The following is a 17,682-nucleotide window of genomic DNA, read 5'->3' on the forward strand; positions in this document are numbered from 1 at the left end:
TATTTCTTTTTTTTTTCTTTGACACTGTGGTTTGCACTACTGTTAATGAAGATGTGCCTAGCAAGGAAACTGTTGACATAGGTGGTGGGAAATGCGCACTGGTGAAGTTGTACATTGTATGACTGTAGCCAATCATGAGCAACTTTATCTGTGGGAAAAAAAACTGTAGTATGAACAACCTTGTAACCATAATGTTTAAATTTAAAACATTAAAAATTAAATCATAAAAGATGTGGAAATCACCTTTAGTTATTTGTTAGTTTTCTTAATTTGGTATTTTCTCAACTGTTTAGGAGCTTGGAGACAATTTTGGAGTTATTTGCCTCATCTCTGTCAGGCCTGAAGGCTGAGTGCTCAAACCTCGTGGTGCAAGGGCCAGCTGGGCTATACCTGGACCATGCTAGAGGGCTGTGCAGTGCCAGGGGGAGAACTCAAGGTTAGCACATTCAATTCATATCCTTCATTCTTTAGGAGGCTCTTCCTAGCCCCTCATCTTTATTCTATTTTATTGTTATTTTTGTTTCACTCTTGAACCATGCCTGGCAATGTTCAGGGATTACTCCTGGCTCTGCATTCAAGGATCACTCCTGGCAGGCTCAGGAGACCATCTGAGGTGCTGCAGATTGAACCTGGGTTAGCTGTGTGTAAGGCAAGGCCCAACCTATTTTATTATTGCTCCAGCCTTAAATTTATTTTTTAATAGTGATATTTTAGGTACTTACCTTAAATTAAGCAAAAGTATATAATTAGATTATATATCTTGAACGTAGTGCAACATTTTAAAAAGTTGATTACTAAGACCAACAAAATAAGTTACTTCAAAAGGTAAATGGATCAAAAGAGCCAGTTGCTGGCAAGAGAGATCATCGGGCTGATCACATGCCTGCTGGAGTTATTATCACGCTCCATGTGATCCCCTGAGCACCAGCAGGAGCAACCCTCAAGCACCAATTTATAATAGTCCTTGAGCACTGCTGGGTATATACTACCTCCCAAAAGAACCCGGTAGTCAATTTATGTATATACAGATACAATTTCAAAATAGTGTTTTTGAGAAATAATTATTGAGCCCAATGAAAATTAATTAACTCTATCTTCTACATCTGCACTTAATTTTATCTTATTTTCCTCTCCAGAGTTAACCTTAGTGGTTTATTATATACAAATAATATGAGGCAGATTATTCAGTTACAAATACATATTCAAAGGCTGGCAAGAAGATAGTACAGTGAAAAAGGAGTTTGCCTTGCAGTTAACCTGGATTGGATCCCTTACTTCTCATATGGTTCCCTAGGCACTGCCAAGAATAATTCCTGAGTGCAAAGCCAGGTTTTTTGGCATGAGCCAAAAAACAAACAAATAGTCAAATAGTAGCACAATGCATATCACAACAATAGTACAGCAGGTAGGTAGGGTATTTGTCTTGCACTAAGCATACCAAGTTTTGATCCCTGGCATACCAGATGGTCTCCATTGTCAGCCAGGAGTAACTCCTTAGTAGAGTCAGAACTAGGGCCGGAGAGATAGTATGGAGGTAAAGTGTTTGCCTTGCATGCAGAAGGTTAGTGGTTCAAATCCCAGCATCCCATATGGTTCCCTGAGCCTGCTAGGAGCAATTTCTGAGCATAGAGCCAGGAGTAACCCCTGAGCGCTGCCGGATGTGACCAAGAAACCAAAAAAAAAAAAAAAAAAAAAAAAAACCAGAGTCAGAACTAAACCCTGAGTGTCACTGGGAGTGACTCAAAAAATAAAAAAATAAATTAAAAATACATATTCAAGTACTTTTAAATAACTAAATGATAACTAATAATTACTATAAGTGATTGAATTTCTAATAATGAGATAATCCATATTCCTGAAGCACTTATTATAGTTATACTTATTATACTTATACTTATTATAGTTATACAAGTTATATACTTGTTTTAGTGAAATATTATTTAAATATATTAATAAAATTGTGCTGTTAGTAAAAAAAATGTCTTATGCATATTAGGAAGTTCTTTAGGGCCACACTCACTAGCTCAGGGAATACTCCTAGCTCTGTTTTCAAGGATCACTCCTGCTGTGCTCCGGTGACCATAAGGGGTGCCAGGATTAAATACTGATAAACAGCATTCAAAGCAAGAGCATATCCAATGTACTATCGCTCCAGCTGATGCTATGCATGTTTAAAGTGAACTCAAACTCCAAAGACCATTTGTCCCTTTATAAAATAAAACGTAACACTTCTAACGTGTGAAACACTTTTTAAAAAAGTATATCAAGGTTTGGGGGCTGGAAAGATAGTGCAGTAGGCATAGCATTTGCCTTGCAGGTAGACTACCTGCATTCAATCCCCAGCACCTAATAATGTTCCCTGAGACCACCAGAAGTGATCCCTGAGAGCAGAGCCAGGAGTAATTCCTGAACACCAGTGCTTGTGGCAAAAAAAGCAAACAAAATAACAAGGTATTTTCATATAACTTAAAAGAATTACCCCTAGGACCAGTGATAGTACAGCAGGTATAGAATTTGCCTTGCATGCAGTCCAATTTTAGTTTGATTCCTGACATACCATATGGTTTCCCAAGCACTTCCAGGAGTAAGTCCTGAGCACTGCTGGGTATACTCCCCAAATAACAACAAAATAATAGATAACCAGTCAAATAAACACATAATTAATTAATTAATAAAAATAATTATCAATAAGCCACAAAAACCTCCAAAAAGGGATCTGGGGATGCAACCTGGTGATAGAGAGCATGCCTCAAATGTGTGACAACTTGGATTCGAACACCAACACCAACCAAAAAAATCAAGGGCCAAACTGCTCTTATTGCTTCCTCATACCATTTCCTGACCTTTCCTCTCAATTAAAAAAAACATATACATTAAATAGAAGTTTCTCCCTCTTCCCTAAATTTACCTTTCATCTGACATGGTAGAATAAGCCTAGTTCAGTTCATGATTCCAACCCATATATCATGTATTGACATTTCTCTTGAATAAACATCTCAAGTTTCCAACTACTTAGTGGGGATCACCAACTGATATTCAACAGACGTACAAAGGGCTCATGTCCCCAAACAAATATACCTCAGCTCCAACCCCAAAGTTGCCCTGAGGAAATTGACTATTATTAGAATAGTGCAGCAAATTATCTCTCAATTTATCTGACAAAGTTATCTGAAGGTTATCTCTCAAATTATCTGACAATGACCTGCTTTATATGGCCACTTGGAGATTTAGTGAGCTAATAATAAAGCATTTCATTATTATTAGACCTTCCCATAATCGCTGTCTGTATTGACTAGCTAGTCAAGTCATATCAACCCTATCTACCAAATGCCTCTAAAAATCTTTCCTCTATTCCTCTCCCTACCATTAGTACTCTGATTTGGACACTTCACATTTCTAATCTTAATAATTATGTAACTCTTGAACTAATTACTTTTCTTCCTTTTCTCCCCATATTATTTTTTTTATCTATAAGTTCCATAATACAGAGCTGAAATAGCAGTAACATATCTTTTCTGCCAATTTTTCTAAAAAAAAAAAAACAAGCACAGTTCCTGGCTTCAAAAATATTAATCTGATTGAAATAAGTCAGAGGGAGAGACAGACACAGAAAAGTCTCACCCATCTATGGGTTTGAAGAAAAATAAAAGATATTATTGTCATAATACACAGAGACAATAGAGATGAGGGCTAGAAAGTCCAGCCCACAATATAAAGCTTACCATAAAGAGTGGTGAGTTCAGTTAGAGCAATAACTACACTGACAACTACCATGGCAATGGTAGTGAATGAGAGAAATAGAATGCCTGTCTGTAATACAGATAGGGGATGAGAGAGGAGGAAGATGGAGGGTACTGGTGGTGGGAACATTGCACTGGTGAATGGGGTGACTGCCTCCAAAATCTATCACTCAGAAATAGTGAAGCCATAATCTAAGACAGATCTCCATTTTATGAACACTAGAAAGTTCTTTGCACAATGACAGCATCATATTTTACTAAAGACCCATGAACCCACTGTTTAATTCTCTAGAACCCACTGCAGTTTATAAAAATGGAAGCAGTGGATCCAGATAAGTAATTATTAAAAAATGTCTATTTAACATTGAAAGATGTGTTGAATAACAGTAAGTGGATAATAAGTTAGCAGATATGTAATAAATTCCAAAAGAATAATGAGAAAACTAATAACTAATTTTCAGCATATGTTACATATATATGAGGTACCTGGTCTCTAAATATTCATGATACACTAAATATACAAGTAGCACTAAATATTAACGTGCATTCAATATTCATGAAGTGTTAATTCATTCATGAAGTGTTATACAATGGTGGCACCATTCTAGACCTAAAATAACACAAAATAACACAATAACACAAAATTCACAACTATTAAGTAGTCATGTTGCTGATATACAACTGTGGTCAGACACACTTATTCCTGCATCTCATTTACAGAGTAACTGTGTGCCATTAAATAAAGTGCCTCTATGCGGTCCTCTTCTTGACCTTTAATTCTGGTCTCCAAACCTCACTATTAGAAGGAAAGGCTGATATGTATGTGGAGCAGTGAGAGAGAGATTGTTTAGCTCAGAATTCAGGCAATATGATCCTTCCAACTTCTTTTGCCCACTCCTGAGTGTGTGAACCTAACCACATGTTTTTGTCATTGTTTATTGCTGTGCATTTTAAACTGTGTTAATGTATAGCATGATTTATGCATTTTATTTGGTCCATGAGGCTTCTACTTTGTGGCCTCTGGGACAGTCTACATGCACACTCCCTAGAGGCCATGACCTCATCAGCACTCTGGTTGTTGCATAGACAATAGGATTTGAAGCAGAAAGAGCAAATTTATGGTGAGTTTGGTCAAAACAGAGTAGCAACTGAAAGGATATAAGTATAAGTATGCTAAAAGGAAAGTGACAGAAATTGAGATGTGTGGAGAGCAGAAAGCTTATAAGACACCATCAATCACTACAAGCTAAGATCATATTTATATTCACTATCACCAACCTAAAATTAAGTAGTAGTTTGGGGTCTTTTAGAGAAAGGCAGTATATAAGAGAAAGGCAGGACTTAGAAGTGAAAGAATTGTAATTTCTTTACACAGATACCTTGAGGAAGTCCACTGTTTAACACCTCTGGCTCATTTACTTCAATTGTGTCATCTTCAGGGTAGAAGTAAATTTTATAGTGTCTTATTCTATAGTTTTCGAGAACCTTTTCAGGTACTTCATCTTCTAAATAAGCATCAAAAGATAATACCTGTTGGAATAATAATTAAAAACTAAGAAATAAAAAAATCAGAGAACTTCAAATCAATAATTATTATATTCATTCTGTTAAAGTTAAGAAGAAAATTAATATTGTTGTAAGAAGATATTCTACACATCAGCTATGACAATATTTTCACAATTAAGGTAACTATGTATATTTTTCACATTTTCTGGTTTAGAATGAGGACATAATATTCAAAGAATAAATCCACCATTCAGATTTACCATAAATTGAATTAGAGTTGGCCTTTGGAATTTTAGTATGGAATTCTATATGTGATCTTAGAGAAAAAAAGCATTCTTCCTCAAAAGACAAATATAATTTTGTCACTTTTTCCCATTAAAATGGCATAATGATATCTTGTTTTAAGATAAAATTAGCCTGACTTTTGTTCTAGTTAGTTGCTTGCCTTGAAGCAATTCAGACAGGGAGAGCTAAATTTCTTCCAAGACATTGAAGAACCCTACCCTACACATTTTAAGGAACCTCAAAAAGTCAAATTTAGTGAGAGATGTCTCAGATTCATTTAGTGCGAGGTGTGGTGAGAGACTAAGATAAAAGAGATGGATTCTAAAATACTTAAAGTAAATATCAGAGATAGTAAAAAATAACCACAAAAATTACTTTAAAATAAATAAATAAATAAAATTTCCATTAAGTGCTTTGAAAAAATTGACTCTTGGTAAATGCAACACAGCCCATTTTTCTTGCATAGTAGGGTAGATGAACAATTTCTCTGCAACTCATAATCAATAGAAATAGCTTATCTATAAAGAATCTTTATCTTTAACCACTGATATCAATCTCAAAATAGTTACTTTCTCACACGCTGAGAAAGACATGGTAAGTGAGGCCTATTGAAGGAGAGTACAATAGATTCAGGCTACAATTTCCAGCCTGATGGGGAAACAGACTACAGGAAATTGAGGGCTCCATGATTATGCAACGAGTCTATAATTAATCCCATGACAGTATACTTCAGGGGTGGAGAAACCCTGTATCTCCTAGGCCAAGGGAATTCCCTCTATAATATCCCCAATAGTTACTGTGTCTATGCAGGGGGAAAAAGAAAAAAAAAGCACAAAATAACCATTTTATCCATATATATATATGTATATATATCTTTTTTTATTTTATATTATTTTATCTTTCTCTTTCTTTTTGCACTCTGGCATGGTTTGATTTCAGGACGGAGACTATTGTGTGGTGCTTGCCTTTATTGCTGTAGTGCTCACTGGATATTTAATCTGATATTTCTTTCTGTATTGTGTGGTGTTTCAACTACCTTTTTCATGTCCTCTCTCAAATTGAGGTTGAAAGCCTCTAGAACTCCGCCCATTTTCAGCTTATTTGATTTTTTTTACCCCATTCTATTGCTTTTCTTTCCTTCAAACAAAACCACATAACTCAAACTATCTAGCTCCGCCTCTCAAATAGAGGGGGAAACAAGAGAGGGTACCAGGACCAAACAGATATATGATCACTAATAGTAAGCTAGACAAAGAGGGGACCACCTACTCTAGCAGCCCAGGGAGTGACGGTGGGGGATATGGGTTGCAGGAAGGGAACAGGGATGGGGGGAGGACAAATTTGGTGATGGGTATTTCCCTGAGTCAATGTTAATATGTACCTAAAATACTACTGTGAAAGATATGTAAGCCAATATGATCAAAATAAAAATTAAAAAAAATAAAACAAAAAATAGAATAAAAAGAAACTAATCATTTCAGGAAATTACTCAATCCACATACACAAGGTATATGTGTTTTCTTTACCTTCTATTAATTTGCCTTTTATTATAGGGGTTGTCTTAGTCAAGAACCCAGAAAGATAAAGAGAAAATATTTGTCATTTCCTACTTAAAAAATCCTCATATTGGCTGTAATAGAAGAGGCTTTTTAAAATCCTGATGCTTTGGTTTGTAGCACATGCTTTTGTTTTTACTAATGAAGTAAGAATTCTGAGTGGGGCCCAGGCATCAGTGATTTTTAAACGTCTCCAGGGATTACAATACACATGCCAAGGTTGAACTGCTGTTCCAGAGCAATTTCACTATCTCTGATTTATAGATCAAAAACCCTAACTAAAATACTAGCAAAGAGAATTCAATATTTGTCTGTAACCATTATAAGCTAGCTGCACTAAAAGTATTTTTCTCCTGACACAAATATATTTTGACACAAATATATTTTAAAAATTGGAAATAGGAGAAAAATATAATATCATATGGTTTCTTTATACATATATTCCAAAACACAAAAGAAATTCCTCTAAAAGAAAAAAAAGTGTCTGCTTTTAAGACAAAAGTCTAGCTAACCAATAATGTACTTAATCAAAAGTATGAAGCCAGAAAATTAGGAACAGGGTCAGAGCACAGAATTAGCACAGCACATCTGCCTTGCACACAGCTGACCCAGGGTTACTTCCTCAGCATACCATATGGTCCCCTGAGCAATGCCAGAAGTGATTTCTGAGAGCAGAGCCAGGAGTTATCCCTGAGCACAGCAAGTGTGGCACAAAAGCTAAACAAAAACAAAAAGAAATTAGGAACAGAACAAATATGCCCAACTAGCATCATCTTTTAATTATGTTTTTAGGAGTTCTAGAAAATGTAAAAAAGCATAAGCTAAAAAATAATAACAAGGAAGAGACAAAATAAAAACAGACAAAATAATGACAAAGACTTAAAACAATGACTAAATTAAAATGTCAATATGATCTCAACTGACTGAAAATATTATGTACTAGCAATAACCAACAGAAATACAATGGGAGAAAAATGTTGACAACAGGACTTACAATTTTAAAATACTTCAAAATAGTTTTAATGAAACTCCATGACATACAAAAATATCTAAGAAATTTACTAGAAAAGATAAAAGAATTAATAAGATAGGTGAAGTACAATCTAGATAGCCAAATTCAAGTAAGTATTTTATTGATATTTTTGAGGAACTTGAAAAAATACTAAGCATATTGATAAAATTAATAGGTTGACTTATTGAAAGTAATTATTAAAATTAGGAGTAAATGCAAGAAACATTATAGACACATGGAAAATATTTCCCTCTGGGGAACTGCTTGTATCTCCTAGTATGGAAAGATAAGTATCAGATAGTTAAAGACAAAAACATGAATTTTAAAAATAACAGGTTACCTCTTGTCTACAAGGGGGAAAATATCAGTAAAATTGAGTCACTCTAAAAACAACTTTTTTCACTACCTTAAATATTTCTCTGCTGGAAACAATGGATTTAAGAGAAGAAAAACACTAAATCAGCTAGGGGTGATTACCTGAAAGAATCAGTAACAGAAGCAAGACCTTACTTAAGCAGATTTAAATTGTAGCCTTCTCCACTGATAGAAGTTTGATTAGATCTTCCAGATAGAAGATTTATTCTTAGTTCTCCCTTCTACAAAGGGAGATTTTCTTTTGCACATAAAAACTTCTCTTATATATATTTTATTTATTTTAATTTTTTGTTTGGGGGCCACCCTAAAAATTTATGAGGGACAATAATGGAAACGAAAGTGTTTACTGTAAAAATTGTTAGCTAAGTACAAAGTAAAATAAGTGAGGTTCCAATTTTGATGACTGCTCCAATTATAAAAGTCTGGTATGATCATTTTGAGGAATGGGATTTTATGTAACTACAAGTGTTCTAGGATGATGTAGAACTACAAAGATTCCTTTAAAAATTCCTATCTCTCTAGCACAGCGGTCGGGCTTTTGCCTTGCACGCTGCCAATCCAGAGAGGACCTTAGTTTAATCCTCGGCATCCCATATGGTCCCCCAAGCCAGGAGCAATTTCTGAGCGCATAGCCAGGAGTAAACCCTGAGTGTTACAGGAGTGTTCCAAAAAGCAAAAAGAAAGGGGGGGCGGCGAGGTGGCACTAGAGGTAAGGTGTCTGCCTTGCAAGCGCTAGCCAAGGAAGGACCATGGTTCGATGCCCCTGCATCCCATATGGTCCCCCCAAGCCAGGGGCAATTTCTGAGAGCTTAGCCAGGAGTAACCCCTGAGCATCAAATGGGTGTGGCCCAAAAAAAATTCCTATCTCTCTATATATCTCTCTATAACTGGAAAGGTGCTTCAACAACCCAGATTAAACCCCGGTACCACATATGTTACCAAACCCCATTGGGAGTAATCCCTGAGTACAGAACCAGGAGTAAGCATTAATCACATAACAGGAAGCCCTGTGTACACCAGGTAAGGCACCCCCCCTTAACATACAATAAATAAACAAATTCTGTCTTAGGAATTCTATTTCTGGGCTCATAGCCCAAAGAAATAAACCAAAATATGAAGAAACATATGGGCAAATGTTTTTCCTAGCACTTTTTTTTAATTATGGGAGAAAACAAAAGTGAACAGAACTAAAGAGTTAAGAAAAAGGAGAAATCTGGTGAATTATGGCACCCATGTATACTCCGTAGAATGTATCAAGGAACAGCATGTTTTTTTAACAACTGTGATAATAAAATTACTTGTTATGTACAAATATTGAGTGAAATAAAAGCATAGTGCTGTGAGTTGTAATGCAGCATAATCATAACCAAGTTTTAAAGTTTGTATACTAAGGGGCCAAATGGATAGCACAATGATAGGGCATTTGCCTTGCACACGGCCGACCCTGGATAGACCTGGATTTGATCCTGGCATCCCATATGGCCCCCTGAGCCTGCCAGGAGGAATTTCTGAGCCTGGGATCAGGATTAACCCGAGCCAGGTGTGGCCCCAAACACACAATTAAAAAATTAAAAATAGGGGCTCGAGCAGTGGCACAAGTGGTAAATCGTCTGCCTCGCAATTGCTGGCCTATGACAGACCCAGGTTTGAGCGATTTCTGAGTGCATAGCCAGGAGTAACCCCTGAGCATCAACGGGTGTGGCCACCCCCAAAAAAAACAAAAAACAAAAAATAAATAAATAAAAATAAAGTTTGTATATTGAATACACTTTGAAAATTGTAGCTGATTATTTTAAGATTGGAACATACTGACACAAAAAACAATAATGGTGGTAGAAGTTCTGTACACATGAGGGATAAGGAAACAGGGAAGGGCTAGTTGGAAGGAGGGGGGCTGCCCTGAAGTGATGGCAAGAGGGGAGCTGCTGATTAGACGAGAAGAGGTGCTTCCAGTAGGGAGCTGCTGATTGGACGAGAAGAGGTGCTTCCAGTAAGGAGCTGCTGATTGGACGAGAAGAAGTGTTTCTGAAAGGGAGCTGCTGATTGGACAAGAAGAGGTGCTTCCAGTAGGGAGCTGCTGATTGGACAAGAAGAGGTGCTTCCAGTAGGGAGCTGCTGACTAGATGAGAAGAGGTGCTTCCAGTAGGGAGCTGCTGTTTGGATAAGAGGTGCTTCCAGTAGGGAGCTGCTGATTGGACGAGAAGAGGTGCTTCTAGTAGGGAGCTGCTGATTGGACGAGAAGAGGTGCTTCTGGTAGTGAGCTGCTGACTGGACGAGAAGAGGTGCTTCTGGTAGTGAGCTGCTGACTGGACGAGAAGAGATGCTTCTGGTAGTGAGCTGTGGATTGGACGAGAAGAGGTGCTTCCAGTAGAGAGCTGCTGATTGGAGGAGAAGAGGCGCTTCCAGTAGGGAGCTGCTGACTAGATGAGAAGAGGTGCTTCGAGTAGGGAGCTGCTGATTGGACAAGAAGAGGTGCTTCCAGTAGGGAGCTGCTGATTGGACGAGAAGAGGTGCTTCTAGTAGGGAGCTGCTGACTGGACGAGAAGAGGTGCTTCTGGTAGTGAGCTGCTGACTGGACGAGAAGAGGTGCTTCTGGTAGTGAGCTGCTGACTGGACGAGAAGAGGTGCTTCCAGTAGGGAGTTGCTGATTGGACGAGAAGAGGTGCTTCCAGTAGGGAGCTGCTGATTGGACGAGAAGAGGTGCTTCCGGTAGGGGGCTGCTGACTGGAAGAGAAGAGGTGCTTCAGGTAGCTAAGGGACAAGCTATACATCTATGCTTTTCTCCCTCAGCTTAGTAATGGCTTGGACCCTGGCCACTGGGCAGTCTTGATGTTCTGGATCTCTAAACAGTTAAGCCCAACCGAGAGATAACTGTGTGTGTGTGATATCATCCTTAACTACCTAACGACAAGAACTTTCTAGAACTGGAAGTGGAAAGCATTATTACCTGCCAGCCCTTGCTTTCTTGCGTTCTCGTGAGGCGTTCTCGTGAGAAAGTGCTGTCAGCCCCGGGCTTGTCAGGGTCTCTGACACAAAAGCGGAGCCTCTGCCTGAGGTAGGCTGATCATGAAGAACTTTCGAGTCAAGAGGCTCCACAGAAGGATTCTAACATCTCTGGGACGCTGAGAAAGGTGACAGGAGAAACGGGACAAGTCCCTGAGGCCTTGGAGCAGCAGGTGGCCGAGTTCTACGAACCAGACCAGAGTAACTTTCAGGTAGGCAAACCCCCGCACCCCCACGGCCCCAAACAAGATTCTCCAGAGACCCCAAGTAAGGATTTCCTTGTACACACACCCCCAAGCTGGCCAGCCCCTTCTTCAACTTTGGGACAGGCCAGCGGCCCCAAGTGCTAAAACAACCCAAACAGAACCCTCAGACAGGGTTTCAAAGCAGGGTTTTTCCCAGGATTTAAATTTGGAAAACCTTTATTCCTCCTCTTCTTCCCAGGATTTAAATTTGGAAAACCTTTATTCCTCCTCTTCTTCCTCCTCCTTCTTTTGCACCTCCCTAAACACCTCCTCATTTCTCAGGTCCGGTGTGAGGGGAGTTGCCTCCAAAGACTCCCTGACTCTGGAACTTGGCGTTCAACTTCTCCGTGAAATCCCTTTTATCCTCGTCTTTGAGTGGAGTTGCAACCCATCTGCAATGGCCTCTTCCAGAGATGCCAGCAGATATTCTCCAAATAACAAAGAATGTCCAGCGAGCTCTGTAAAGGCTGAAATTCCAGTCAAAAGTAAAGATCTGAATGATGAATCTGGGGAGCCAGAAAATGCCCCCATGGTGAGGTACAGGTCATCAGCAAGAGGGTCCTCACTGATCTACCTACAAGGACAAAAATGTATTGTGAAGAAAGAGTTGCCAAGACCAGTGGGGGCAGGCGCCTCCAGATCTAGTGCTCAGAATGAACTGAGAGCAAATGCAGACAGTGGTTCTATCAGGAAACTGCCTATTAACTCTCGTGAGACATACAGTCAGAAACAACATGATGACCAATGTGGTAGTTTTGAGAACATGCCTGGTTTTAAAAAACGTTTTGTGGCACCCAGATTTCTAGGCAAAGGTAACACTCTTTTAGAAGCCCAAGACCAAAGTAAAAGAGATGTGACTAAACACCTTGACTCAGAAAGCAACAAGTCTGATACCAGAGATGCAAAAATCAAAATCACATCTGAGCAGCCATTCACAGAAAGTTTTTCAAAAGTTCCTGGTTCTACCACCTACTCCATTAGCCATAATTTATACCAGTCTCACTTATACGGTGGTCCTTCTGACCCTCATTCAGGGAGGTCCTCTATCAGGACCCTCAGTACTGAGCTGCCTGTTTATCCTACTGGGAGCATCAGCAGGGGTAAAAGTAGACGTTTTGGCAATAGTGGTTCTGGCAGCAGAAGCAGCAGCAGAGAGAACAACATATCTCAGACAAAGACCAGCCAAAACTTTCTTGATAAAAAATTTTCAAAATTGACTCTGCACTCTTCAAATTGGAATAAAGAACTACGAATGTCAAGAGAAGAAACACCTATGAATTTAGATTCACTTGACTCCCACAAAAGTTTAAAACCAGATCAAACAAAGAAAATCTTCCAAGAGCGAGGAGCCTCAGATTTTTGGAAACCAAAAGGAGCAACCTATTTACCAGTTGAAAACTGGAGAGAAGTAAAGAAAGGTTTCATTGATAGTCATTGTCACCTGGACATACTCTTTCACAAACTGTCCTACAATGGAACCTTTGCCAATTTCAGAAAAAAATTTAATGATTTTTTCCCCACGGAATTTCAAGGTTGCATTTCAAATTTCTGCAACCCTTGCACACTAAAGGATGGCCTATGGCAAAATCTGTTAGAAGAGGAGCTGGTTTGGGGAGCTTTTGGATGTCATCCTCACTTCGCTGTTTATTACAATCAAAGACAAGAGCAAAGTATTCTGCAAGCTTTAAATCATCCCAAGGCTAAAGCATTTGGAGAAATTGGTTTGGATTATTCTTACAAGTGTAGTACCCCTGTCACACAGCAGCACAGGGTATTTGAAAAACAACTACAATTAGCTGTGTCACTAAACAAGCCCTTAGTAATACATTGCAGAGAAGCAGAGAAAGACTTGCTAGAAATTATGAAAAAATATGTTCCCCCTGACTATAAGATTCACAGGCATTGCTACACTGGCAGCTACTCAGAAATTGAGCCTCTGCTAAAGTATTTCCCCAACTTGTGTGTGGGGTTTACAGTGGTTATCTCTTACCCCTCTGCCTGGGAAGCAAGGGAGTGTGTGAAAAATATTCCACTAGAGAGAATCCTCGTAGAAACGGATGCTCCGTATTTCCTTCCTCGAGGTATCCCCAAAAGCCTTTGTCCATTTGCCCTTCCAGGGATGGCCTTCCAAACAGTGAAGGAGATTGCAAGTGCCAAAAATCAGCCATTATCACACACCTTGGCTATCTTGCATGAAAACACCTGTCGCCAGTACAATCTTGGAATAGCAGACGGCGTGTTCAAGTCTTGAGAAATGAGAGGCGAATAGACTGAGGACAGAGTGTGAACACTGCACATACACAAAAAAATAAAATCCTAATGGAAAAGAAAACAAGACCAGATGTTTTTCTCACAACCTATTCATTGGAAATCTTCTGGATGGTAGGGTGTGACACAATAGTATTTGAGGAGTATAATAGATATTATCAAGACTTTTCCTTCTGGCCTAACTGTGTCCGTATAGTAAGTAGTGTTCCACTGGATGTAAATTTGCTGGTCCAAATCCCTTTGTAGCACATGTTTTTGAGCAGTTGGTGAAAAAAAAATCACCCTCTACTTGTCTTTTCTCTTTGTAAACACAAGGTGTACTTGCTTTCAAAGTAAGCTAGATAATGCATTATGGTTATTTAAATAATGTCTTATTATAGAAGTTAGTATTTTATTAAGATTCTATTTAATTTATCCATTTTAGTGACTTCAGAATTTGTAATTTAGATTAAATAGTTAATAATCAATGTGTCAAAGGAGGCTGTGGAAGAGATTAGAATGATGAAAGCAAACTCAGTTTAATCTCAGACCATGCATTGTTGAGTTTAAAATCTGAACTGAACACCTAATACTTCTATAACTCAGATAGCCATTATGTAATGACAACTTGTAATGACAAATTGTAATGACAACTTTTTATTCAGATTAGTTCTTAAGACCAAATATCCTGATGGGTTTCAAAAGCATAAACAGGATAGAAACAGAAGAGATACATATAGCTGCCCATTCCGCAAACAACTCTCTGAAAAAGTATTTGAATTCAGAAATTTAACTTGGTAGCCAAAACACACACCTTAGTCTAGGAGCTTCATTTATAGATGAAAATGCCATCTTATAATGGAAATTCTATCTTTATTTCACTCTCAATTAATGTGTGCCCAGTTATATGCTTCCAAAATTTTCTACTGGCATCAAATTATGATTTTCAGCTCAAAAGTCACCTCCACAAAGAGGCCCTCTAATTGCCAATATATTTATGCTCACTTAATCCTAGAGATAAAAAATTCCTTGGCATATTGTTTTGATTTAATCATAGTACTCAACACATTACGTTTATGAAAATGTGTTACTGATTTTTGCATTCACTTGGTTGTCTTCTCCACTAGTTTCTACAAGTTTATAAGCTTGTCTGTCTCATTTATGGTACAAAGTTAGAAATCCCTAGAACAGAGCAGTCTGTAAATTTTCTTAATTAGCAACGTCTGAAAATTCTCACTGATATCTGTGAGATAATGATAATAATTAGGTGATTAATACGATTTTAAGGAAGGGAAAAAGAGATAAACATATTTTTCTAATTATCCCTCCTTTAACTAAAATGCAAGGCAAGGATTAAAGGCCTATATTGTGCCATTAAATGTCAGCCATAACAAGAGAAAGAAATAAGGACAACACCCTACCTTGAACTTTGCAGCCATGTTTTCTGAGTATATCCTAGTTTCCTCCTTAGTTAGGAATTAAGTCTTTTGAAAAACCTGTGACTAAGAGTGCTTCATTTTTATTTAGCAGAACAAAGAAAATTGACGTAATATTAAAGATATGTGGTCTGATATTTTTCAAGGCAGAAAACCTTCAAGCATTAAGTCAATGTCTTAAGTTTTTCATATATTAGTGTACACTTTTAAATAGACTTTCCTTAATATGTATTTTAATCCTAAGCATTTTATACAGGACTATAAATAATGTCTCCTGGCACAGTTTTGGAGAAATGTTCACATGTATACCCAGGCTTTTTGATTTCATTTTTTATAATTTTGGGTCCTCTGAGGAGCTAATAATATGAGCCACAAGTAACCAAGAAGATGTTTCCCAAAGTTATAGAAACTAGAAAGATGAGAATTTTTACAGCATTTAATGTTTGTTTCAAGTGATAATTTATTCAGTGCAATATTTTGTTGGAAAGGACCATGGTTTACAATGTTATTCATAGTTGAATTTTAGACATATAGCATTCCAGCACAAATCCCACCACCATTGCCAACTTTCCTTCAACAATGTTGCCAAGTTCTTTCCCATACCTCTGCTAACAATCTTGACAAGCACCTTTTTAAGATTGTTTATTCAAGTGTTTATAGAGATGTAGCCACTGCTGAAATTTTCACTTTATTGGAATTTTGCTATTTTAAAAATCATTAGTTCAAATATTACTTCTAAAAACTGTACCTAAATTACCTAAACATAGTTACTTAAAATTGAGGAAAAATAGCTTTTTATATTGTCCTATATTTGAAAGGCAGTATTATTATTTTATTATTATTATTATTTATAATGTTTTATATTTATTATTGTATTTATTATTCTTTTATCTTCAATAAACATTGAAACTGTTTACATTTTGTTTGAGCTTTATCTATACTGTATAATAATAAGTGTGTTTCCTTTTCTTACCACTAATCTTTTTATTTCATGATTTTCCATAGTTGAACTGCTTGCTTTATAATTAGGTGAGTTTAGAAATTCTGGGTCACAAACCATTTCCCCTAAAAGTTATAAACAGTGCCTTATTGTCTTCAGGCATTTTATAATTCTAATATATCAGCTTCTTATTAGTGGGGACAAGCTACTTTTTCTCTTAAAAAATCTTTTTTTCTCTTAGGGTGCTTTGTAATATCTTTGCTCTAGCCTTGAAATTAACATAAATTTTTCCAGGATATATGTCGTTATTTTCTCTGGTACCTCTGGGGCATAATAAGCATAATATAATTATTATATATGAAACCACTGATTTTGTTTTTAAGTTTTATTATAGTGGTATGCTTAATTGAATTGTGTATTTAGTTTCTAATTCTCTGGGAATAATAGTCTATATGTCTGACCAACCTTTCATTCTCTCTCACTGCTCTTTCATTTTAATTTTATTTGTATTTAGGAGTCACAGCAGGAGTTGCCCAGGGCTTATTCCTATATCTGTGCTCAGGAATTAATTCTGGCAGTACTGGGGGAATATATGCAATGCCAGGAATCAAACTGGAATCAGATGCATGCAAGGGAAGCATCTCTATACTGTCTTTCAAACCCTTATCATAAACCTATAGATAATCATCTATCTACATTTTGGATCATTTCCCAATTTGCCTTTTTAATCATTCGTCCCATTTTTTCAGTTTCAGTATTTTTCTTTTCTATGTAAAGAATGACTAGTGACATCTTTATTTTTAATTTATTTTTTGGTTTGGGGGTCATACCCAGCGATGCTCGGGGGAGACCATATGGGATGCCAGGGGAGAAGGGGGTGGGTCTCCCTGGGTCTTCATTGTACAAGGCCAAGTGCTCTACTTGTACTATCACTCCAGCTTCTCTAGTAACGATCTTAATCCATAAATAGCTATGATGGGTTGACAGTATCTATACTTCTTAAATGTTTTCCTTACTTAATGAGCTCCCCTTTCATGTTTTATCTATACTCATAATAATATTTTCAATAAATACTCATTCTTATTTTCCCTTTAACATTAGTTTGCTTTAACTGTTTAGTATACTATTTTAATTTTCCTAAAGAAAACTACTTTTGATTGATTGCTTGTTTTTTGTTTTGGGGTCACAACGAGCAGCACTCAGGGGTTACTCCTGGCAGGCTTGGGGGACCATATGGGATGCTGGGATTCGAGCCACCGTCCTTCTTCATGCAAGGCAAATGCCCCACCTCCTTGCTATCTTGCCGGCCCCAGAAAACTACTTTTGAAATATTACTT

At 37.4% G+C, this 17,682-nt stretch overlaps 1 protein-coding gene across 1 annotated transcript in view; it reads right to left on the bottom strand.

The window, feature by feature from the left end:
• EFHC2 (EF-hand domain containing 2) overlaps positions 1 to 17,682 on the bottom strand; it is a 208,358-nt gene that overhangs the window by 151,357 nt on the left and 39,319 nt on the right. Inside the window, exon 3 of the mRNA XM_049766899.1 lies at positions 5,120 to 5,270. Within this exon, the coding sequence (XP_049622856.1) occupies positions 5,120 to 5,270 (151 nt within the window). The remainder of the gene's footprint in view (positions 1 to 5,119; positions 5,271 to 17,682) is intronic.

Source organism: Suncus etruscus, chromosome X, assembly GCF_024139225.1.
Source record: "Suncus etruscus isolate mSunEtr1 chromosome X, mSunEtr1.pri.cur, whole genome shotgun sequence".
Lineage (NCBI taxonomy): Eukaryota > Metazoa > Chordata > Mammalia > Eulipotyphla > Soricidae > Suncus > Suncus etruscus.